Below are 23,615 nucleotides of genomic sequence, written 5' to 3'. Positions count from 1 at the left end.
CATGTCCAGCTGTTTGATATATTATTATGAATCTTGCTTGGAGGTATATGACATGCATTGTATACCCAGAATGAAATTGACCTGGATTGTCTCCGTTTTCCTCCAGAATACGTACATTTTCACCACTTTCTAATTTTCTGCAAATTTTGGTAAGAATTTGAGCATGTTAAACCCCTCAAAAAGCCAATTCATTTGCCGGAAAAATAATAATAATAATCCTTACAATTTCAATAAGGCCTCTCTGTCCGTCAGTGCCTGTCAGTGCTCGGGCCCTAATTATTAGCAATTGCTCATTCACATACGCAAATTCATGTTGTCTGTGATAATGAATAACTGCAAGAGCTGCAAATTTTCGATTTACATTCATTTAATATTTTGTTTATGACTTACAACATGGTTTTCAAAGGCAGGCTGTGCAGCAATAACAAGTGTTTTGAGTGCTTTTCTTTTTGTCCAACAGTGTCATCAGCATTTGAATCCTCCAGAGATTTGCAACACCGGTCAAAATACACTTTACAGCAGTGTTACGATCAAAAAACATTCTTAGCGAACACTGACTCTGTGTCAGTGACTATGTGCAACCTTCACGTATATAAGATGGGTGAGACAAGTGAGCATTAAAAAAAAAAGAAGATTGTACACTTCAAAAAGAAAGAAAACATGATTTTACATTCCAACAGGAGAACACAAGTAATTAAACTTTGGGTTGAGACAGGACTGATCCCCTTTCTTAAAAGTGCCTTGGTGGGAAACAAAAAAGTGTTCCATGATTTTACAAAGCACAAAGACAATAAAAAATATTTCTAAATGGCGATGAAACGAATTCAAAAGGAATGTCATCACTCACCATTCATGACTTCACGTATAAGACACAACTGTTGCGATCCCTGACTGGAAATGCAATGCATTAAGGGCTGTCGATATTTGTGAGACTGCGGGAAAGCATCGTTTTCAGTTATTTGTAAGTTTTTACACAGTGATGTCTATGATAGAGAAGCATTTCAGAGTTGACTTAAAACCTTGGTGCATATAAATACTGCAGACGGCGAAAGGAGGTTGTACACTATTGTACACAACTGTACGACCTCCTGCATTGGAGCTGAATGCAAGTGCAATAAAATGAGGTGAATGCAGCCATTTTTCAGGAGGGCACAGAAGGCAAAATGTGAGTCATGATGTTTGACGCGGAGGGAAGTTCTGTGCGAGTGTAACGCCTCAGGGAGATAGAGATAACTGAATCTTCTGCATTTACGTAACATAAAACTATGAGAGTGAATGTTCTAACATTTATATAAAGTTTGTACATTACATGGAACAAACGCTGATATTTCAGTTCCATTAGATGGGACAGGACACTGACCACAAACATAAAAATGCATCATTATCAAACTCTCAAGCATAAACTCATAGTTTCGGTCACTATCGACTGTGAGGCCACGGTTGTACGACCATTTACAAATGTCATGCTTGATATGATTGTAGATTCATTTCTCATAGTAGTGTTCAGAGACATAGTCGCTCGGCTTTGTCTTTATCTCTCAGGCTTCTCTGAAGGTATGACCCTGTAATTCAAGCCGAATCTTTCCTTTCTGAGAAACAGCTGCGACAGAGGAATGAGGCGTTATCACGTCATCGCTTCACAGTGAAGCTCAAATACAATCGAGGACAAGCTCCCTCACTACTGTGGTGTTTTAAGCGCCGACACAAAAATTACATGAGGTAGGCAAGAAAACAATCAGATGCTTGACCACCATATTATCTTTTTATCAATATACGTACCAAAAAGATTAAGAGCAAATCAAAAAGTAAAAGGATGTGACAGGAAAAAAATAAATCAGAAGTGACCAGGAGTCTGATAAGGATGTCACTTTTCTTATTTGACGCAGTATTCGTGATGACCTTTGCACCAGATCAGAGCCAGATGAGAGTGAGATCCATGCAGGCCCGCAGTCCAGCTGCAGTGCTGGCGACAGCATGCATAACGCCTGGTAGAGTTTGCATAAGTGCTGATCCCCACTGCCCTGACCTCAGAGTGTGTTCAGGGCTTTTCCTGGGGGGCTTTGAGGTGAAAGGGTGCAGAGACGAAGGGGTCTACAGCACTCACGTCTGATGTCCATGAGTGAAGAGGTCCGACGGGGACTGATGCCACAGCTGCCTGCCTGTTCACGTTGGACACCACTCTGTGAGCCGCTACCAGCTGCTGGGGCACGGGTCCCTCAAAGTGTCGGGAGTATTTGGCCAGAGCTTGAGGGCGGAATGGTTGAGGAGCGACTTGTCCCAATGCGTCGTGATCAGGGGTTACAGCGCGAACTCCAGCTACGTGAGGGTGCGACGCCTTGGGTTGAGCTCCTGCAGCCTCCTTTCTTTTTCCGAAGGGAGCCTGAGAGAACACGTCGAGCTGCTGCTGAGCGTCCATGGGGCCGCGTGAGAACGGAGCATTGGCGAACACGTCGGCCAAATCTTCTTGCGCAATCCGAAAGGGGGCTTTAGAGAAGACATCTGCAGGAACATCTGTCCCCTGTGCTGGCTCTGCTACGTGCTGGGAATGATTCTCAGCAAAGGTGCTCGGAGTAGGTTCATCGAAGGTAGTGGATGGTTGTTGTGTTGGGTCTCTGTTGGAGTGTGCTGATGAGTGGAGTTCTAACTGAGGCCCCTGCTCGTCCTCATCCTCAGAGTCCAGCAGCAGAGGTCTGGAGCCGCTGAGGTCATGAGCTGCTAAATGACTCTCATCGGCTCCTCCATCCTGCTGATCTTCCGATTGGACTTCTTTCTCCTCGTCTTCCTCACTGGAGTGCACACAGTCCTCGTTTGTTTGAGCATCTCCTTCTGGAAATTCAGTCTCTTGTCCCTCCTCAAGCACGGTGTAGTCGTTGCTCTCTTCTTGCGGATCTGTAAAAGACAGCAGAGGCAGAGAAAACATATCAGAAGTGAACACAAATGTCAACATTCAGACATTTTTTTTTTTAAATAACAAAATAACATATCAGGCCATAAAATCTCATCATCTATAAAATTTGAAAAAGCCTGATCGATGACAACAACCCTACAGTGAGCAACCGGCAGAAGACTCCAACAATACAAAGACATTCTAGTCTAAACAAGTCACAGGAGACAGACAGGACTACCAGCGCTACTACTACAACATCAAACAACCTTGTTTCCACAAATAAGTTTCACTACAGCGATTCAGTATCCTCAACTTTCCAAAGACAGTCTGTAGTATTAGGAGAGGGGGGGGGGGGCAGTTAGATTTTTTAGTCAGGATTGATTGTGTCAAGGTAAAGGAGCTCAGAGGGAGTCAGTGGGTCTGTGGAAACAAGGACAGAGAGCCCTCAAGGCACAAGTAGAAGTAGTTAGTGGGACAGACAGGATTGCATGGATGAGCAGAGACAGGTCAGTCTTACCTCAGCAGCGTTGACTGTTAACTGGCAGCTCTTGGGAAGATGTTAGTTGCAGCCATTAAAGGAAAACACCACTTTTCTTTCTGTGTTTTAGGTCGTTTCCCTCATCATACGAGTATTTGAAACTGTCCACAGCTTGTTTCCAAAATGTTCTACTTTTCCACTTTGAGATAAGTGTTGATCCAAGTGAAAAATTACCCACAAATCATTTCATCTGTCAGAGCCTAACTACCAAGCACAGTAAGCAGTGAAACAGCGTTGATCATCAAGAGCTATCAATCCCTTACAATACAACGCACAGACTACAGTCTGTACATCTGTGGTACTAACTAACAAGCAGTAAACACAATTTAAAGCCCCTTTTGGTCTGGAATCCAAACAGTAGTGAACAGGTATGTGATTTTAAAATACACCTGTCCATGTCCATGACGCAAAGAACAACTAAGATATTAGAGAATTAAGAAAAAAAATGTATGGTGCACACACAAAACATTGATTTAATACTGGGCAGAAAAACACATTACTAGATACCATAATGCTAGAGTATCTGCAATCTAATTTGGTTCCGAGAAGGAAAGTCTGTTGAATAAAATCACAACTGTTCCAACTGGTCCCTAATATGATCTTTATTGTAAAAATCAAATGATTTGACCCAAAGACACTGAATTTTCATTCACACTAATGAGTTTTATTCAGAGCCTCTCATTTTGAACCTTAATTCGTAAAAATAGAAGTGTACACTCGATAATGATGCTGCTTTGACATGTGGACATCTGTAGCCAATTCAAGTCAGAGTTATCAATATGCCTGTCAACACGTCAATCCCACTAGCACAGTTAAGTACATTAGTTTCAAACAGCAACACAAGTAAAACTCTACGGCCAAGGCAAGAAGTCTACAGGATACAGCACTGTAGTGTCTGATAAGAACATGAAGCATGTTGTAGGATTGCATAGATCAGCAACACAGATGCAAATGACTTAACTGAACCAATAAAGATGGAGGGAAATAAAAACAAAAAAAGGATTTCTATTTACCCATGTCAGTTCTTACAGTAATTTTGATGTGTGTAAATTTACAAGTTCATACAGGCATGAGAAGGTGGAAGAAACTAATCATGCCCCACACATACACCAGTGATTGCAAAGGGGTTTTTGTTTCTATGTACACGTATAAGGTGATATGGACCTTATATAGAGACTTGCAGCTATACAATGAACTTCCTTTGGCGAGAGAAATCCATTTGCTATATTATAAGGATGCAATGCAAGGTCAGTTGTGATCACATGTAATGCAATATTATGTATGCAGCTGTTTTTCCATGTCTGATGATCATCGGCCAAATGAAGGTGCAACAGAGATATCAGGAAGTCAACTCCGTCATCAGCTCTGTCTTGATGATCAAATCTATCTCAGTAATATATGGTAACTAACCCCAGTCAGGTAAGTCATAAGCACTTTGTGTCATGTATCCATGACAAGATCTAAAGCAAAAGCACGAGCTGAATGTTTGTGAGAGGAGAAAAGACTTAGGACACGGGGTCCACATATTTGCACTCATAAATACACAAACTCTTTTTAAATCTATATATCCTTATATATTTTACATATTTTAATAATGGTAGCGGTTCATACCTTTAATCTAAAGCACTATGAATAAAAGTCACATTTATTCATACCATGACAGAAGAGATGCCTTTAAATATTACACGACTACAAAACAATCTACTTTTACCATTTTTGACATGAGCAAAATAAAAAATAAAAAGATTTTATGTACACGTAAAGTATTTTTCTGAATATCGCCTCTTGCAGAAAATGATGTCACATTCGCAGAGTGACCTAAAAGTACATGATAAGAAAGGACTGGCTACATAAGACAGAGGGGATGTCAGTAAGAGATGGGTTGTTAGCACAGTACAGACACAAAATAAATCTCTATAAACAGTGGCGTGCTGCTAAAAATCTGCTCGTCTTCACTGATTCTGAGAGCGAAGCAACACCAATCTAAAATATGAATAAAATCTTTCTGTTAGCTTTGGCATAGAATCATTTCATTCCCTTTTATTTATCTGCTGTAATCATCTTAACAACGGGTCAAAGATATAATGAGGAGTTCATGACCCGGAACATTAAAAGATGTAATTTTGTAACACACGCATTCCATGAATGGTCTCACTATATGTTGCTGATAGTGAAAGCACTCCGCCGTGGTGACCGAGCTCGGTTGATCAGCCTCGTTAACACTGACAGGATTCCAAGACGTTACGATATACTTTTGGGTGAAATTATACCGTTTAGTATTCGGAAAGAGGTCAGAATACACAGCTCTGCTTAGGAAGCTTAATACATGCACTAAATTAGCTTAGATACATAGCTGTTAAAACCCTGGTTACTGATCAATATAAGGGAAAAGTAGCAGAGATTTGGCTTGATAAGATGGCGCAGACTCTATTTTCTCATGTCAAAACAACAATATTTGAAAAGGGCAGCCTCCTTCTCCTTTCACAACAGTATCAGACATCTGAAGAGACAGCCCTACGCTGACATTTCCTTCTCCATAACTGGTTCAATCAGTGCAAAGAGCTCTCAGCCGTCACTCAGGGTGCAGCCTTGTTTGGTTCAAAGCTTTCATAGGAAAGTGCATCCAATGATCCAGGTGGTCTATCTCCAATCCTCACTCTTTAGACAGACCCCCGACACAAATACGCATGCCTGCAGGTGGCTTGTTTAAATAAAGCTTTGACCCTGAACAAGTAAAGTGAGCACAACGCAGCTGTGATCAATCATTTTTACACGTGTGACGAGGACAATTGATCACCAAGGCTGTGCTGGGATATTAATGCATGTATGAGGAAAGCATGAGGAAGATCATGGTGTAGCCAGAACAGAGGCAGATGATATGCTTAGGAAATTATGAGAAGATTTTGTTTAACCAGCGTGGAAATGTCAACAGCAGGCAGAGATATATGAAAACAGCTTATCAGGCAGCTAGAGATGGAGTTGAGGCCAAGGAGGCAAGTAAAGAGAACGGTTCCACTGAACCGATCTATGCTGGCTCCGTTTCCCTTCATAAGGTGCTACATTAAGTGCCTCTGCTCCCCCCATTTCTATCCCCTGATCCCCCCCTGTCCCTTTGTTAGGATTGCACACTGCCCCTTCAACCTCTCCCACCCCCTCTAGAGGTCGATGAGCTGATCCACCAGCAGAAGGGAGCGGGCCAAGTTGGGGATGCTGGACTCTGAACTGCCACTGTTGCTGCGCGAGTGACCACCTGAAACATGCCAGAAACAGAGTGAGAAAGAGAGAGAGAGAGATGGACATGGAAGAGTCGAGGGAGATCGTGAAAGACAAGCATAAGAATGAGGGATATTAACAGAGGTTGTATGGAGAAATGAAGCAAGGAGTTGGGGAGGGTGGATGGGATGGCAGAGCAGAGAGATGCATGAACGGGGGCAGAAAGAGAAAGAGAGGCAGAGAGTGAGCTGGGATTATTTTACACAGCTGCATCATTACAGGGGGGAGTCATTCTAACACGAGGAGACTTTCAAGATTAACTACAAAGAGCCAAACACCTGCAGGGCAGAGAAGCACCAGCACTACAGCATCAGAAACAAAGGAGAGAGTGGGGATGATGTTAGAGCTTGATGGGCTATGAAGCTTAAATGTGACAAGCACACCCATACAAGTCTTCTAACATCTCCAGTGATAGGAACGAGCTACTGCGACTGAATTAGGGGCTTAGTCATCCATATTTTTGGGCTTCAGCAGGAGTCAGTGCTCATCTCAGGGGTTTTCTTAACCTTACCTTGATTTGAGTTTTTGGAGATGAGCACGGGAATAGGGTCAAACTCGTCGTCATTGCCCTTCTCCCCACACGACATGAGGAAAGCAGAGTCTGCGGTGAAGGAAGAGGAGGTGAGGGAATGATGGAGGGGAAAGGACGTTAACCCAGCCAAGGAAAAGAGCAAAAAAGAAAGGAAGATGCGAGTAGATTAAAAATAGATGAAGCCAGGCAGTCACAGTATTTAAAAGCCATGCACTTACAGTGGCCTTTGCCCAAGGGTCAGTTGAAGCTGGTATATAATGCGTCTAATTCAATTTCTGTATCACATGGAGGTTTGAGTTTTCTGTGTTTGAACAGGCCCCCTGTGTTCTGGTAAGGATCTGTGGTCTGCCCTTGTTTTATGGGCTAAGATCCCCAGCAGACATGTGGAGTGCTGCGAGGGGGGTCTTACCAGGAGCTGAATGAGCAGGTGGCCGCTCCTCCAGACAGGATCCAGAGCTGGAGCCAGAAGGAGCAGAGGAGCAGGAGGTGGCGAGAGCAGAAACAGACTGGTGTCCGTGAGGAGAAGAGTGAGATAACAGATCACAACCCAGCAGAGATTCCTCCCCAGTGAGAGAGTCTGAGACAGCACGACAGGAAGAAGCAAAGCCAGAGGGACAAGGGGTCAGAGTTAAGATATAAGTGTTAGCTGACAGAGCAGAGACCTAGTAAGGCCGTTCACCGTTTTATTGCTGAAAGCATATCAGTGTTAGCAGCTGATAAAAGCATTGGTGCAAATCCCACAGAAAGTATGTTCAAAAGGCAGGGGAAGTAGCTACACGTCCCTAAATGTACATCATTATAGTATTTTTGACTGTGAGCAGGTTTAAACATCCTCCCAATGTTGTGAATGAATAGACTGTAGCTGCTTTCAGACAGGCACAAAAGTCTGGATGTTCCTGAACCTCTCCTGCCAGCCCCCTAGTAAATTACCCAGAAAATATCAGAGTGAGCCCATGTGAGACAGCGAACGAGTGGGTGCATCGATGTTAAAGTTTGACAGACGTGAAACGGAAATATAACCCCCCTTAAATACAAAAATCTCAGGATGAAAAAGAGGTGTCATACACGTACACGTAAAAGACACAGACGAAGATACTCTTTCCCAAGTGGAATTTATGCATCATGTCCCACCACGTGCAAGCTCTACCTAGCCGATACCCCTCGCCTGAATGTTCACAACACTTTCCTCTTGTTGTGAAAACCCAATTTTAAGGATATTTTTCCTGAGTTCATGTCTGAAAACTGTCACACCTTGAAGCAAGGTATTACTGTGCCAGCCTCAAAAAACTGTTCCAGACACCAGGTTTGCTGCCATTTTGAAAGAGCCACAGGCCCAAAATAATTTGATGTTGCAGTTTGTTTTGTTTTTTACAGGATAACATGACAAACCAATGCTCACTGCCAAAGTGATGAATATCAAAATAAATAAATGTATCACAGTTGTCAACCCTCGATAAAAACAAGACAACATCAAGAGGTGGCAAGGGGAAGAGGAAAACAATTCTTTAGTGAAAATGCTGCCAAGAATTGTGTTAAGGTTTAGTACTCTGAGGTCCAGGATGCTAACCTGGAGCGCTGGCAGGGATGAGCTCTGGTTGGATTGAATGGCGTTGAACCTGGGGGGCTTCCAAACCAGGAATCAGTGAATCCACACACACCTCTGCTATTGCTGCATGGAGACATAATGTGGGGGAAAACGGTAATACAGACAAAATATTAGCAATAGTGAAACAAAGTAGATTGCCTTAGTAGGGATAAAACTGGAGAGGGTATTCTTTACTCCCCCCGGTTAGTTTTTTGGGACTTCATGATCATGCGAGTGAAGGGGGGGACGGAAGGGAAAAAGACGCATGCAGGGCAGATGGGGAATTTTAGAGCAAGGCAGGGGACAAGAACAGAGCTACCAGGTACCATTGGTGGAGCTCTCTGCAGTGCTATTGAAGGGGTCAGCTGGGGTGAACAGGTCAGGGAGCAGCAGAGTTTCAGGGGACTTTAGTCCCTCAATCAGCTTCTCTGTGAGTCAGCCAGAGAGAGAAGATGGAGAGAGGGAAGCGACAGATGGCCGGGGGGGAGAGAAAGCAACATGAGGATTTTGCAGATAAATATAAAAAGAAAGAGCAGAAACGAAAAACATGATACTGTAGCAATGTGTAGAACAATACAGTTTGATAATATCAATGAGAAGAGTTTAGTACAGTTTGAAATGTAGCAAACGTCATGTTAGTCACAAGACAAAAATAAATTCAGCAAAGCAAGAAAATATAACAGGATGATGAGTGCACGAAGAATCATGTCAACATTTCAAGGTAACCCTGCAACCAGGCTGCTTGCAGGATTGATCAAGCCATAATGTTTTGATAAAGTCATTACATGATGCGTTAGTTTACTTAGATTCTGCCCATCACAGATATACTTCTAAATTAGTTAGTAGAGGGAAATCCTATCAAGGAACAAAACACAATCCTTTTTTTAACAGTATCAAACCAAACAAATGCTGAAGAAAACCCATTTTTGCACACTCTTACATTACAAACTTCAACAGCAAACAATTAATCATACAAACAAGCCACACAGACTGCATTAATGCACTTGGCTCTGTCCACATGCTAATCATCTCAACCCATTTAGAACCAGTGCATACAAACAAGCACAACTCTTTGTTAAGTTGGTTTTTCCCTATGTGCAAAATCTTTGTCAAAGACTTGAATTTAGTATATTAATTTACTGATTTGAGCATGTGAAATACAGCCCATGAATGAAAAAACAAATGATTGCCTTTTCATTGCAGCTCATACTTACAGGAAACTGCTATGGGGGAAAATGGAGTGGGGGTCTTAGACAAGGAATGTGTTGACTCAGAAAACAGCACAGCAGATGTGACCTTTAGCCCCCTTCACTATAGGAGAGAGGCCAAGACTGATGAAAAGCTTTTTATAAAATAAAATGTCACAAAGCTTATTCTCGATATCGCCCAAAAAGTTCAGTATCAGTTGGAATCTCATGTTTTTCTAAATAATTCAACTGTGTTCTCTTTTCAATGCTGCTCTGCTTTTGTGTTTAGTCATGTATATCCTTTTTTGCATCCTATTGAAAGAGAGTCCAAGAGACAGCTTAGGCTAGGTAGAGAAGATTAACCACACCCTGGTTATGTAAGAGTCTAAACATTTTCATCCTGTCAGGGCAACTACACAAACAAGGCTACACAGAATCACGCCCAACCAGAAAGAGCTAAAGGCTAAACTGAAGAGAAACTAAAAGGCTTTGTGATTATTTCAACAAGATAGCGTGCTTAACTTTCTCTTGTTCCTAGTGGCCCTGGTAAGCTGGCTCCTCCAGCAGTAAGGCAATCCAATTAACAAAGGAGAATTTGTCCTTAGCGTTGCCGGGCAACAGCAAAAGCAGAGATCTGCAAATGAGATGCGATCTAGCTGTAGCCACCGTCTCTATTCATGGAAGCTGACAAGGAGCCACTGTGAGGCTGCTTGCTATGTCAACAAGATAGGACTGTGTACAAATCCCAACCACAAAACGAGCACTCCTAAAGTAACCCCTGGGAAGTGAGATAACCAGGCATCTACCTCAGATTAAATAAAGTGACTCAGTAGCTCTAGGAATATATTTGTCCGACGGAGAATCTAAGTTACGGCTTGTATTGCGTGTTGTGCTGTGCCAGGAAAATTACCTGTGGTGTCAGATAGTGAAAGGTTATTAAAAGGATCCGGGACAGTCAACAACGCTGAACCTGCACTCATGATGCCTGCAGATCTTTCAGCTTTACATTGCACAGTGAATAATGATGGGAAAGAACAAATAAGGCAAAGTGAGAAAAACAAAAGAGGAGAGTGGTTTGGAGTTTGGAAAAGCTTATTTTACATTCCGAAGACAGCATCACAAAAAAAGGACATAACTGGATGTTGAGAGAAATCTCCACTTGATGATTTATATGTAAAACAAACTGAAGCCTCCTGGGACATTTATTATGTAAACAATGAAGCAACATAAGAGGAATTGAACAAAGTCTTACCTGGAAAAGCAGCGAGCCCTGGAATAAGATTTTCACTGGAGCCTGTGATCTTCTCCCCCGGTGCAGCCGCTGTGCACAAACAAACAAAATAATTTTCAGGTTACACGACTACTTAACAATGCGGCATGTGTAAATATGCAGTCAATAAGTCAAACTCACTCTCAGCTAGCTTTGCAAAGTCTTTGTTGAGCAGCTCTTCCGCCGTTAGCTTCGAGAAGTTATCATCCCCAAAGGGGTTCCAGCTGGGCAGAGCGCTGGGTGCAGCGGGGGCTGATGGGGCGTCACCTTCACCTGGATGATACACACTCTGCTGGGACGAGCAGGGGGAGCCAGAAGGAGTAGTGCTGGCTGATCTGCAGAGCATAGAGGTGTAAACATAAACAAGGGCAAGAATGCACGGTGACGTTTGATGGAAAGTCTGTGGCCTCTGACCTACAGATGTATGCAAATAAGAGTGAATGAACAGAGTTATTTAAAGACTGAATTAAGTGATTCTTCTAGAGCTGGATTCTCTGCAGGGTCATTTATTCTCCTCTGGGGCTCTCTCATATGAATGGACTTTCTATTGGCCCACTGAGCTCACTCACGGCCATGAAAGGACAGTTCATCCGCAGATCACTGAAGGGAGTTAATTCTGCTCACTTGGACTTGTTGAGGCTGGCCTCAGCTGCAGCCGCCTGAAGTAGCTGAGTGGACTTGCTTACTGGAACCCCAAACACGGCACTGTGGGTGACATCACTCAGGATGCGTCTGTGGCCACTCTTGGGGGCCATCTTTGGCGACGAAGGGGGCGTCAACGAGCCAACTCTGATATTCCCTCGGCCAGCCATCTGTAATGACAAGATAAGAGTGAGAATTGGAGATTAGGGATAATGAACTGACGCTAAGGGATAGAATATCTGGAAGAAACAAACAAATCACAGTCCTAGACATAAGAAGCAGCAAGATGATCAGGAAAAGAAAATCTTAAGATGTGTTTATGGAGACCAACAAAACCATAACTTGTAGAAAACAGGTATGGAAAAGGTAAGAAAGTATTCCCATCACATAGATTGGACAGAAACAGATTCACCTCATGATATGAGTTACATGAAAGTACAGAAGGAGCAGGAGGAGTATGATAGAAGCAGTGCAAAGGTAAATCATTTGGTTAAATCATGATTTTTATAGTATCTATGAAGCAAATTAATTTTACTTAAAGACATTTAACAAGCATTTCTAGCTGCACAGCAGCAACACCCCCAAACTTCAATTCTGCCAAGAAAGAAGTTAAATCTGGATGTGATTCGTTAGAGACGAGCCAATGATCAGCCCCAACCCAAAGAGCAGCGGAGGCAGCGGGAGTCGGATGTTACCACAACCTCTTGGTCAGTTGGAGGACCAGTCACTGCAGACTCAGGGATGGGTGTGAGATGTGGAGCGGCTGTTTCATGGACTACATGCTGCAGCTGCTGCTGGTATGGCAGTTGCAGAGTAAGAACTGGAGGAACAGGTTTAGCTTTGGACTGCAGCAGGGTAGATGCCTGAGACGCTATTTGTGGTTGTTGTTTCTGGTGTTGGTGATGGATGCTCGGAACCAGTTGATGCTACATAGAAATACCACAGAGCCAATCATGAGGAAGGCTCACTTTAAAAGTTTGGTCCGGTTTAAATACATTTTGATCATGTCATGTAATTTTTTCTATGATTGCTCATTGACTTAACTGTGTCTGTAAAATGTACCTCTCCTTTTGTAAATGATCAATTACTTGATTACAATAACAATCAATTTAAAATATATTTTGCAAGTAAACCTCTCAAACCAAGGTTAAACACACACAATGCAGCTACACAGTATTTCCACTATTGTTTTGTAAGGACGCCTACCTGCTGGTTACTCTGCAGACTTAAAAAGGCTTGCTGCTGCTTCGCGAGGAGCTGGTGATGCTGTGGTGTAGCTTGTGGCTGCATATTGGTGGTCTGAGCTGTCAGTGGTGAAGCCTGTGGGGCAGAGGACTGTGGAGCAGGTTGTACAGCAGCTGCAACTGGAGATGGGACACTGATACCAACACCTGAAAAAGGAAAAACTTCAAAATTGACTTGTATCTATTACATCTTTTAAGTAACAACCTCATATCGGATGGCGTGAAAGATCTGCACAAATAACAGTCGCACTAATTACATTAATGCAAATGTGCACAAAATCTTAACATATAGCAAAAGAGTGAAATACAGTGTTTCTCTGCATTTCCAAAAATGGAAGTGTTTTATATAGCTGGTAATAATTTATTGAAATGATACTTTAAGCCTTCTCCCCACTTTCATCTGAAGACAAATAGCATTTTAAGTTAAGTAATGTCTTTATTTGACACTGTTAAACAGAGCTTTACTCCGCAACTATACTGTTTCAATACATTTTACATTTTTTATCACAAACACTACCTGGAAGCAAACTCAGCAAATACGGGACTTTGAACTGCCAAGTATAACAGCATGTGTGGTAATGACTGTGACATCATGCCATCATCTGTTCCTTCTGTAAGTGGTCACAGATGAAAAAAGGACCGATGAAATCAATTAAAAGCCTTTTAAGAATGAGCCCATTGCACCTGTGAGAACACAGATCAAATTTTGAGCAGCACATTCAGTCCAATAAGACGAGTCCTCAATTTTCTGTAGAGATTATTATTACCAGAATAACTGTCACTGTAATGACAGGCTTCCTTTATTAATGGTCTTAACACTGACATATGGACATATCAAAGAGCTACTTGTACCTATGGCCTGGGGCCCTCCAGCAGCCACGTTGGGCCTCTTGCGTGGGGTGAGAGCAGACTGGATGGGAAGAATGCCTATAGGCTGGGGCTGAGCCTGACCAGCCTTGGGCCTTTGTCGAGGTGCAATGGAGGTTTCCGTGGTTGGAATGGGGTCCGAAAGCCTGGTGGAAGGAACAACGAGACACGATGAGAATGATAAATAATGATAAAACTCAAATGCTTTGCTTAAATGCAACTCACCTGGCTTTGGTTTGACTCTTTTTGGCCACTGCTTCACTGGCTCTGATTGGCTCAGGAAGTTTTGCAGGAATGGGCAAATTCTACAACAGTAAGAGGATTTACAATTTATCAAAGACAAGAGTTTATAATTATTACATCAGTGAGGTGTTAGGAGAATATTTTTCACTCATTACTACACACTATAACACATCTGGATTAGCAGCTTCCATGACAACACAATAATTTCCCACTTCAATAATAGTCAAGAGGGATTTCATAAACCTGGTTGAATCAGGACGTGTGTCCATAATACCTATTTCTCTGAAAGAAGAGTTTCGGTAGGGCGCAGGCGAGATCTTTAAACTAGTAAGTTTTGTTTCTATGACATGTCACCACTGCCGTAGTATGATATACCAGCATTGCAACTATTTATTGAATTTCTATTTATCGCATCATCGCTTCATCTGGCAGCTGTAGAGCAAAGAGTTGCCTAACAACTACAACCATTGTAGATGACTGGCTTGTATTTCTTAAACATCAACCCTACTGTATATTATCATCTCAGATTCCTGCCAGACTTACATGCACATTTGGGACCGGACACTCGCGTCGCGCCAGTTTAAAGGCAAAGTAGGAAACTTGGTAGATGTCTGGTCTCTGATCTGGGTCAGGTTCCAGCATGTATCCTGAGGAGTCAACGAGCATGGCATGTTTACTTTGAGTCAGAAACAGGAAAATTCCCAGTTAAAGGTAACTTCCCCAACACTGGACACCCTTACAGTAAGTAAGACAGTGATTATAATGTGGTGAACAAGGATACTCACGAATGAGACAGTGCATGTCCTGGGAGTAGCGGGAGTTGTCTGGGATTGTGAAGCTGCCGTCACAGATAGCTACTTGACTCTCCCCAAAAGGTAGTGTGAAGTAGCACAGTTTATAGAGTAGACAACCCATGGCCTATACAGAAGAGAAAATCAATGTTACTGTGTCCAGCTTAATGCACATGTCCTCATGACAGTAAATTAATGTGTTTGTTTTGTGAATATAATGTAGTGTAGTGGTAACGAACAAAATCATTCTCACCCAAATGTCGGCCTTTGTTGTGATGACTTTTCCACCATAGAGGTTGACCATCTCTGGAGCGCGGTACGACAAGGTGGTGTACCTGGTTTTAAGACAACACCAGTGAGTTTCTGGACTCTGGTTAGAAAAACAAATAGAAGCTATAAAGAGAAACTCACTTTTTGATTTCCTCGTCCAAGACTGGCACTCCCTCCGTCTGAGGGTTTTGGAAGTGGTTGGTGGCGCTTCCAAAGTCACAGAGCACGTAGTGTCCCCGGTCGTGCAGAAGAATATTTTCCACCTGCAATGGAAAACATGATGAGACCTTTTAGAACTGATAGTACATGATGTTAACAACAATGTCATAATGTATTACTTAGCATTATACACTCACTGTCTTAATAATATGTGCATCTTTGGAAATGAATTAGACTTGCCTTGAGATCTCGATGGACGATGGGACTTTTGCACTGGTGGAGACGAGTGACCGCCTCGCATGTGTCACAAAAGATCTGTAACACCTCAGGTTCAGTGAAGCCCGTCTGTAAACGCTGATTCATTAGGTTGACCACCTGTCCACCTTCACAGAAAAAATAGGTCAACTACAAGACTAATAAAGGGTCAGCGAACAACATGTTAATAATGTTCCTATCTGATAATTTACTGCTATTTTATGAATAACTTGTATTTAAAGGTTATCTAATTTTTTTCAGGATTTTTGGCAGACTTGAATCTGTAACGTAAACAGTAATTACCTGTTGAAGGTTTAAACAAGTAATATAATTAATCAACTTTCCACATCAACAATAAACCCAAAAGTTCATATTTATCTATATAACCTTTTTTACTTTTCAAATGGCCCTAATGAAAAAAGGTCTCAAAAAATGTCCCCAAATTTCAATTAAATTTCTCTGTCAACTTTCGTCTTTAGAGGCTTAAACAGCCACAGTAATGTTAATGCTTCAACTTTCTATTAATAACACCACTCAGTTATGTATTGACTGACACAGAGGTTGTATTGACCACATTAGCTATCTGTTGAATGCTTGCTTTTAAACAGGACAGGGGGCTGTGAGAGGCTGAGGGTAATGGGGCTTTGAATTCAACCTCGACAGAAACATGGGGGTGGGCCAACTTTACCTCGACAGAAGTCCATTAAGATTAGGACTTCCCACACATCGCCAGCTCCAACTGCCGTTATGCTGGAGTCCAGGAAACCAACTATATTTTTGTTGCCCACAAGGTCTCTCTGTGCAAACAAACAAGGAAAGAGCTAAAGTTACAAATAATGTATATACAGTTTTCATGGATTTTACACTATGAAAACATTTGGTTTGGTTTACAAAATACATCCATGTTTTTTCGTAATTCAGTCAATTTTTAACTGTAGAGAGTCTGATTCTGAGCCAAAGGTCTAGAAGAAATGATGATAACCATCCAGCAAAAGCTGTGCCACCCAGGGTGTGGCTGCAGGAAGTGGTTGGTTTATCTTCCAGTGATGACTACCCGATAAGCAAAAGGGAGTAAAGATGGCAAAGTGTCAATTCAACATTTTCCACGGAATTCAACGTGTTTCAAGAGCATTACTACGATACACTGCTTCTGCTCCTGGGTCAAAGAATATTTTCAGAAGTAGTACTTCCAACTTAAAGCATTCAGACTAGAATAAGTCATGTTCAGACCAATCTGTTCACAATAGTGCACAGGAACACGATCTACTCTTTATAGACCCCCTTCTCGTGTATGTTTTGCTGCAGTCAGCAGTCTGTTAATGGACTCCTACTCACCATAATCTGTATCTCAAGTTTGCAGACCTGCAGATCATCTTCATCGTTGACGTACATCCTTTTTAGCGCACATCGTACGCCTTGATGAGTCCGCACCAAAAAAACTATGGCAAAACCTCCTGCAAATGATAAGAGAGATAGAACGAAGAAGAAAATTATAATAAACACGTACATTTAGAAAAAGTCTGAAGAAAAATGATTCTGTTATCGATTATTACCATCTCAACATATCCTGTTAAATTGCTATAAATGGTTACATTCTTGTTAAGTGCTTATGTACAGTGCAAGGTTGAGTGATGAACTGGTAAGAGGAGCGTAAAACCGCACCATGTGAGTCAGCAGTCATGCTGAGGAGGAAGATGGAAGAAATAGACAAAACTCACACAGGATACAGGAAGTGAGAGAATGAATCATCCCAACTTTGGTCACAGAGAGTCTGACACGTAAGAAAAAACATGTTTGCATCCATAGCAACAGAAACCACTAGAGTAAAAAGCAGATATGCATGATTGATTATTATTGTAAATTAGAATAAAAGCTCTAACTTGGAAAAGAGTGATTTTGACTGCACTGAAAGGTAGATGGATTATGCCAAGTCTTTATCTTCATTGACTTGAAGATATAATCAAGTCCCAGCTTTCATTTGGCTCTAAATGTTAGATCAACAGCATTAAGCAGTTTCACTGTAAAGGTTTTCACTGGAATGTGTTCCTGCAGCTCTTTTCCCCCCACACAGCTTGTGTTAATTCCGTACACAGGGCTGACTCATCCAGCTGGCATCACTAAGCCAAGGACAGTTCCATGTGACTGGTCTGATTGACATTTGATGAGGCCTGGCTTGTGCTACACCACTGTGAGCTGTATTATAAAAGAAAGCAATGAAGCACAAAAAGAAGGGAGTCAGCCACATTAAATTATTTTAACAGGCTGGTTGAAATAGTCTAATAAAGGCATAAAAAGCTCAGACTATTTATAAATGATGTGTGCTGCAGTGCTCTGGCCCGTCAGGTTTGAGCTGGGTCACCATGGATGACAACACATCACAATTTCACTGACGTCATAAGCTATAAATTCAATGAAGAGAAATTTCACGATGAAGGGCAAAAATTTGCCAGACAGTGCTTGATTAACAGAGAGCGCTGGCAGAGCTCTGCCTGATCAGTGTTATTAAGACACAGAGAATCTCAGGATGTATTTGGGTGCAATCGGACATGCATTTGTGATCGGATCACTCAGGCTGAATGTTTATACCGGGTCGGAATGGGGTCTAAATGAGAATCTGAATCTGTGTGTGTGCAGTCCGTCGCAGTACAGACAGCTGAAGCCCTGTTGTCTCGCACGGTCTAATCTGAGGTGCCTGTGAGGAATGAGAAGGATTAGCAGCCTTCTTAAGCAACGTTCAGCAGTGGTCTACAATCTCAGTAGACAGTGCAACCAAACGACTGTTAGTGCAGCTACAAATAGCCCCTGCCCCTTGACGTAACTGACTGACTGTTAGGATTATACCACTCTAGCTTATGCATACACGCTCAAGTAAATGGACACAAAAATACAGCTTTAGGCAGTGCTTTGAAAAGCGCAGTGAATAGCCACAGTGTTCACTTGCAATTTCTCATTAGCGTAATGGACTTTACATAGCTACAAGGCTTAGTTTCAATTCTACAAAACACATGTCCTCATGATTACTATGCTGTTTACAAATATGCTCTCTGTAAGGTTACATGACACTGCAGTGACAGGGAGAAATACAAGCATCACAGATCTGCTAAAGAGAAAATTAGCATGGATGATCCAGGTTAAGCATTTGCTTAGAAAACTGAATGGTTTTGGTTTACTAATGAGGGGATGACTTACTGAAGCTCTATGTTATGCCATCTAAAATGCAGGATCGGGGGGGGTCACATTCTCTGTTGCAATGCAACATATTACACGTCTCCGAAACAGGGCTAATGTTACCAGCAGTAACTCTATATGGCCAAAAGAAACTACATCATGATGACAGTAAAGACCGAAAGAGCTGTGTCCAGGAATATCCAGAAAAGAACCGGTTGAGAAGAAATCACAGACATCTGCCTTAAACCCAAATGTCTAAAAAAAGACTGCAAAAATGACCATGCATGCACCTTTAGGCCTTAAGCTAGAAAAGCCAGGGTAATGTGTCCCTGTGACTGCTTTTGTCTGAACGTTGTGAAACGTTCGACAATGAAAACAAAGGGAGTAGACAGAAGGGGACATTTCTAAATGGAACAGCAAGCTAACAGAGAGTAACAGCGCAGACTTAACCTAAACCATCTGAATAAATAGGTCTGGTGTCACTGGGGGAGTCACATAGCAAGCAGCAGGTCCACTGCTGCAGCCAGAAATTATAATCTGCAGAAAACTAGTCTATGTAGTGTTTGGTAAGATGTATAATCTTGTGGAAGTCCTTTATTTTTACTATCTTAGCCGGATCATGTTTGTGAGGCCAAAGGATAACCAATCGATACTTGAGTAAATATCTGCATTGAGGCCAAAGTTTTTCCAGAGAGCTGATAAAACGACAATATCTCCAAATGAACCAATTGCACTTGAAGTTTCCAGTGGCATCTCGGTGCAGGGGTCAGATGTCTAAACCCATTCATAAAGCCACTTTGGTGCAAAGCAGATGGTGGCCATCTATAGTACTGATGAATTAATCAGTCTTCTTTCATCTATTTTTTAGTAACAGGCGCTCTTCGCTACCGGAGCATGGCAGACTCTCATTTGAAAAATGAGGACCAAGGAGAAACTTTTACCACTATCACAACGCCCGATCAACTGTGTTCTGGTAAATACCTCCTTCAAAGTTAGGTTGAGTTTCCAACAAAGCCTTGAAGTCAATGACCAACCACTGTTTGAACTTGGATAAGTTCAGGTTGCCAACATGTTACTGTTGTAGTATGAAAGTCCCACAAAGTGAGGAGGTTGTATTTTAATTAGCTGTAAATACTAATATCTGTCCCCACCTTGAAGCAAACCACAGATAGTTCACCCTTGCTTCTGGAATCTGTATTGAGGTTTGTCACTCCCTCTGTAAATACCAGGACAGATGACTCAGCTGGGCTTTGGTCCTTAACAATAAAGAAGAAAATGCGGTTACACCATTTCCCCCCGAGCAACTTAAAGAAGACAATCTCCACACACCCTATGACAGAATTTGAATGTTCAATCTTGAAACTCTTCTCGTTCATTGCCCAGAAGATCACGAAGTAAACTCAACCTGACCCTGAACCAATGAGCAAGGCCACTGCCTTTTCACAACATGCAATAAAGGAGATCATCACACTGGGACTGTAGCAGGGCCATAGTCCGACAGTCCTCTCATTTAACTCATGGTACCAGACCGTCCATCCTTACATGTGTGGTGAGATCCATACTGTGGATCTGGCTAAACGTGTTCGTGTAGGTGTGTAATCCACACAACATAAAGTCACAATGTTTTCACCTTCTGCGACAATCTCCTCCACGGTCACTTGATACCGTCCGATGGTGAAGACGCGTCCGATGAAGCTGCCACCGCCGCCGGAACCACCGCCTCCTCCGCCGGCTCCGGAACCGGGCCCGGTGCTCACCAACTCCCGACGGGAGTCAAAAAATTTCTTCATGTCTCCAAATATGTTATCCTCAGCTCGACCGAGTCCAAAAGTAGACCAGTGTCCTCCCAACAAAGGCTCGGCGTGGATGTGCCCGGTGCCTGCTAGCCACCGTGCTGGCGTTAACGCGTTAGCAGCTTCTCAATGATTGAATGAACGCCGCTAGCTAGCTTCAAGCTAACATCAAGCTAACTAGCTGGATCTCAAAATACCCCAAACACTGCGGTCCGACGCTCCGACGCTAACTCATGGTTTGAGCAGCAGAGTCAGGTGTAACTGAGGAAATGTTAAAATACAGTAGCGTTTTATCCGGAAGTCACTTCCTTTCCACTGTGAACGCGAGCTCAGAGCTGACCGGCTAAATTAGCCAGAATGAGCCAGAAACCCCCCCACACTTGTAAGCCGTTAGCTCAGTTAGCCAGCTAGCCGGGCAGCTAGGTGCGGTGACAGCTGTCAGTCGATGGGGGGGCAGTCAGGGAGGTCCTCGGTGTCCAGTGCAGCTTATTACACATCTCCACCGGCTCACATCCGCCTGGAAAGCTGCTTAGTTCCCCGCCTGCTCCGCTCGTCAGTCCCAGTGGAAGTGACAGAGCCCCGCTGCCTTTATGCCCCCTGCTCGGCTAACTTAATGATGGAGCTAACGTGGCTACAAACACAGTGGGTGCCAGAGGGAAGAGTCATCTCCTGCTCCTCTCTGCGGACTCCATCCTGCCGGACTTCTCGAGGTGTGATTGGCCAAACGAGCAGCGACTTCCTGTCAATCTCCTGCTCTCTTGAGGCTCAGGTCCCCACGGTGAAAACCTGGTGAAAACCCGACAGGCCCCCGACCTCTGAGGAGTCAAACCTCCAGCTGCCTGTTCTCAAAAGCCCCTCCTGCTGGTAACACAGGTCCAACCATGGGTCCAACCATCTGGGTTCTGTGCTGCAGAGGATAGTCTCTTGCACCGCACACTCTCTCTCTCTACAGATCATGTAACATTTGGTCTGATTTAGAAGAACCAAAACGACATTCTGCTGCTGATGTATAGGTTTATCACAAGCAAACATTCCCTGCCTGCGTGGATGAAAAATAATTAGATATGACAGGCAGGCTGTCATGTTGGCAGGACTTCAACCACCTATACATTGCACAATATCTAATAATATGTCAATTTAAAAACAAAAATGAACCACAACCATTTCAAATTAAATATTTAAAAAAAATTAAATTAAATTAAATTAAAAAATTAAATTAAATTCAATTTAAAAAAAACTGCGAGCACACATCCTGCGCAGAAGCCCATCGCGCACATCCTGCGCAGAAGCCCATGCGCAGGAATTGCGCACAGGTTTTTTTTTTCATTTTTTTATTCATTTGATTTAATTTAATTTTAATTTTTTCCTTTTTATATTTAATTAATTTTAATTTACATAGTGTAATATATTTTGCAATTAATAGGTGATTGAAAACCCTGCTGGCACGAAGATAAGAAAGATTGGAGAACGAACCCCACTAGGCCAATATAGGCAAAAATAAACCAATATAAACAATGTAAATAAAACACAATATAAAAACCCTATAGACTAAGTAGCAGGGGAAAATTAGCTTTTAATAAATTAATTGATAAGTCGACCAACACAAAATTACCCGTCAACTATTTAGATATTCTAGAAACATTTCATTGTACTTTTAATTTCCTGTTGTGTTTCTAATTATTAATAATGTTGGTGACATTTCCTTGATAAATGTGTGGAGGTTTTATTACCTCTGCTAAGGAGGTTTTGTTTTCACCTCTGATTTGTCAGTCATCATGTAATAAACTACTGGACCAATAACCACAAAACTTGGTAGAAGGAAGCTGCATGGATCAGATATGAACCTATACGTCTCTGTTGAGCTCTACTGAGTGCCAATCTAGTGAATGAATCTGGAATCCTCTCAAAGAAAAAACATTCCCCCCCCCCCCCCACAGGGTTTATAGTGTGAAGCTAATGAGGTGTTTTATAAAGATGTGATCGAAAACTTCAGACCAAGTGAATCCACTTTATGAACAGAAAAAAAAAAGAAGGGAGTTTCATTTCACCGTTAGCACATGTGCCAACTTTCTGGAGGCCAAGTATGAATAACGAAATGTGAGAATGGATTTAAAAAAAAGAACTGTACTTGTGTAACAGTGTATTGTATATAGGTGCATCATTGTCAGCTGTATAGCCAGTTACAGTATTTAAGTGCAATATTGAATTAGCTTGGACCCCTAAAGAATGTTTGAATTGAACTATGGTCTCAATCTCCTTATTCGTCTTCCTTCAATGTTTCTCCACCCTCTCCCTCTCTCAGCAGCAAAATGACAGGCTGGAGGCGGGATCACATCAGATACAATGCAGCGAATCCAGCCAGAGCAGCAATCCAAGTCGCAAACAGAACCTGTCCCGTTGGGTGTCGGAGGTCGGCCATGGTGAGTTGACTGGCATATGCCGTTCCACTCGACGCCGCTGGATGCACAAAAAGAGAAAAACAAACCTTGACAACAACAACCTCACAACAACAGTTCCTCAAAGCAACATGATGCATACAAAGAGAAGTATAAAAACCTTCTCCTTTTGGCAGCATAGTAGGGACATTTGCTGATGTCACCAGCCGTGGCTCCGTGGACAGGCAAGCCAGCATCTAAAACATCCTCCTGGATGGGCTCCCTGTGTGAACAGACACGCGGTGACAGACTGCGGTTAGAGTCAAAGATGAATTAAAAAAAGATTAAATTATCAGGTGCCCAATTCAGAAAGCACCGCAAAGTAGAGGAGGAGAAGAAAGAACAATATAGAGGTAAGAATCACCCCGATTGTGGACATCATTAATGTTTATTTTTGTCGACGTGACATGATATGTTATTAGTACAGCTGATTTCAGACTCTTTATATTTTTTGTTATATATTTTTATTGTTTTTT

General features: G+C 42.4%; 1 protein-coding gene across 1 annotated transcript; it reads right to left on the bottom strand.

The window, feature by feature from the left end:
• Positions 1-349: 349 nt before the first annotated feature.
• On the bottom strand, positions 350-21,498 carry LOC133002347 (AP2-associated protein kinase 1-like). The gene is made up of 19 exons (XM_061072141.1): positions 20,542-21,498; positions 17,079-17,197; positions 16,432-16,540; positions 15,729-15,871; positions 15,471-15,592; positions 15,313-15,394; positions 15,054-15,186; positions 14,812-14,915; positions 14,251-14,330; positions 14,011-14,171; positions 13,121-13,305; positions 12,616-12,840; positions 11,897-12,084; positions 11,414-11,607; positions 11,255-11,323; positions 8,798-8,899; positions 7,640-7,807; positions 7,210-7,299; positions 350-2,889 (listed from the first exon to the last, which is right to left on the bottom strand). The coding sequence occupies exons 1-19, from the start codon at positions 20,699-20,701 to the stop codon at positions 2,039-2,041; spliced, it is 3,285 nt and encodes a 1,094-aa protein (XP_060928124.1). The 5' UTR covers positions 20,702-21,498; the 3' UTR covers positions 350-2,038.
• Positions 21,499-23,615: the final 2,117 nt, after the last annotated feature.

Source organism: Limanda limanda, chromosome 5 (genome assembly GCF_963576545.1).
Source record: "Limanda limanda chromosome 5, fLimLim1.1, whole genome shotgun sequence".
Classification (NCBI taxonomy): domain Eukaryota; kingdom Metazoa; phylum Chordata; class Actinopteri; order Pleuronectiformes; family Pleuronectidae; genus Limanda; species Limanda limanda.
The sequence above is the reverse complement of the archived record's forward strand: the minus strand, read 5'-3'. Positions and strand labels throughout refer to the sequence as shown.

Bases quoted from the DNA above. Each gene is read 5' to 3' on its own strand.
- LOC133002347 (XM_061072141.1), bottom strand. From the start codon at position 20,701: ATGAAGAAATTTTTTGACTCCCGTCGGGAGTTGGTGAGCACCGGGCCC. The intron at 15,872-16,431 runs GTAAAGTTGGCC...TTTTCTGTGAAG, and splicing joins CTTAATGGACTTCTGTCGAG to GTGGACAGGTGGTCAACCTA. The intron at 14,916-15,053 runs GTGAGTATCCTT...TTGACTCCTCAG, and splicing joins GGACATGCACTGTCTCATTC to GATACATGCTGGAACCTGAC.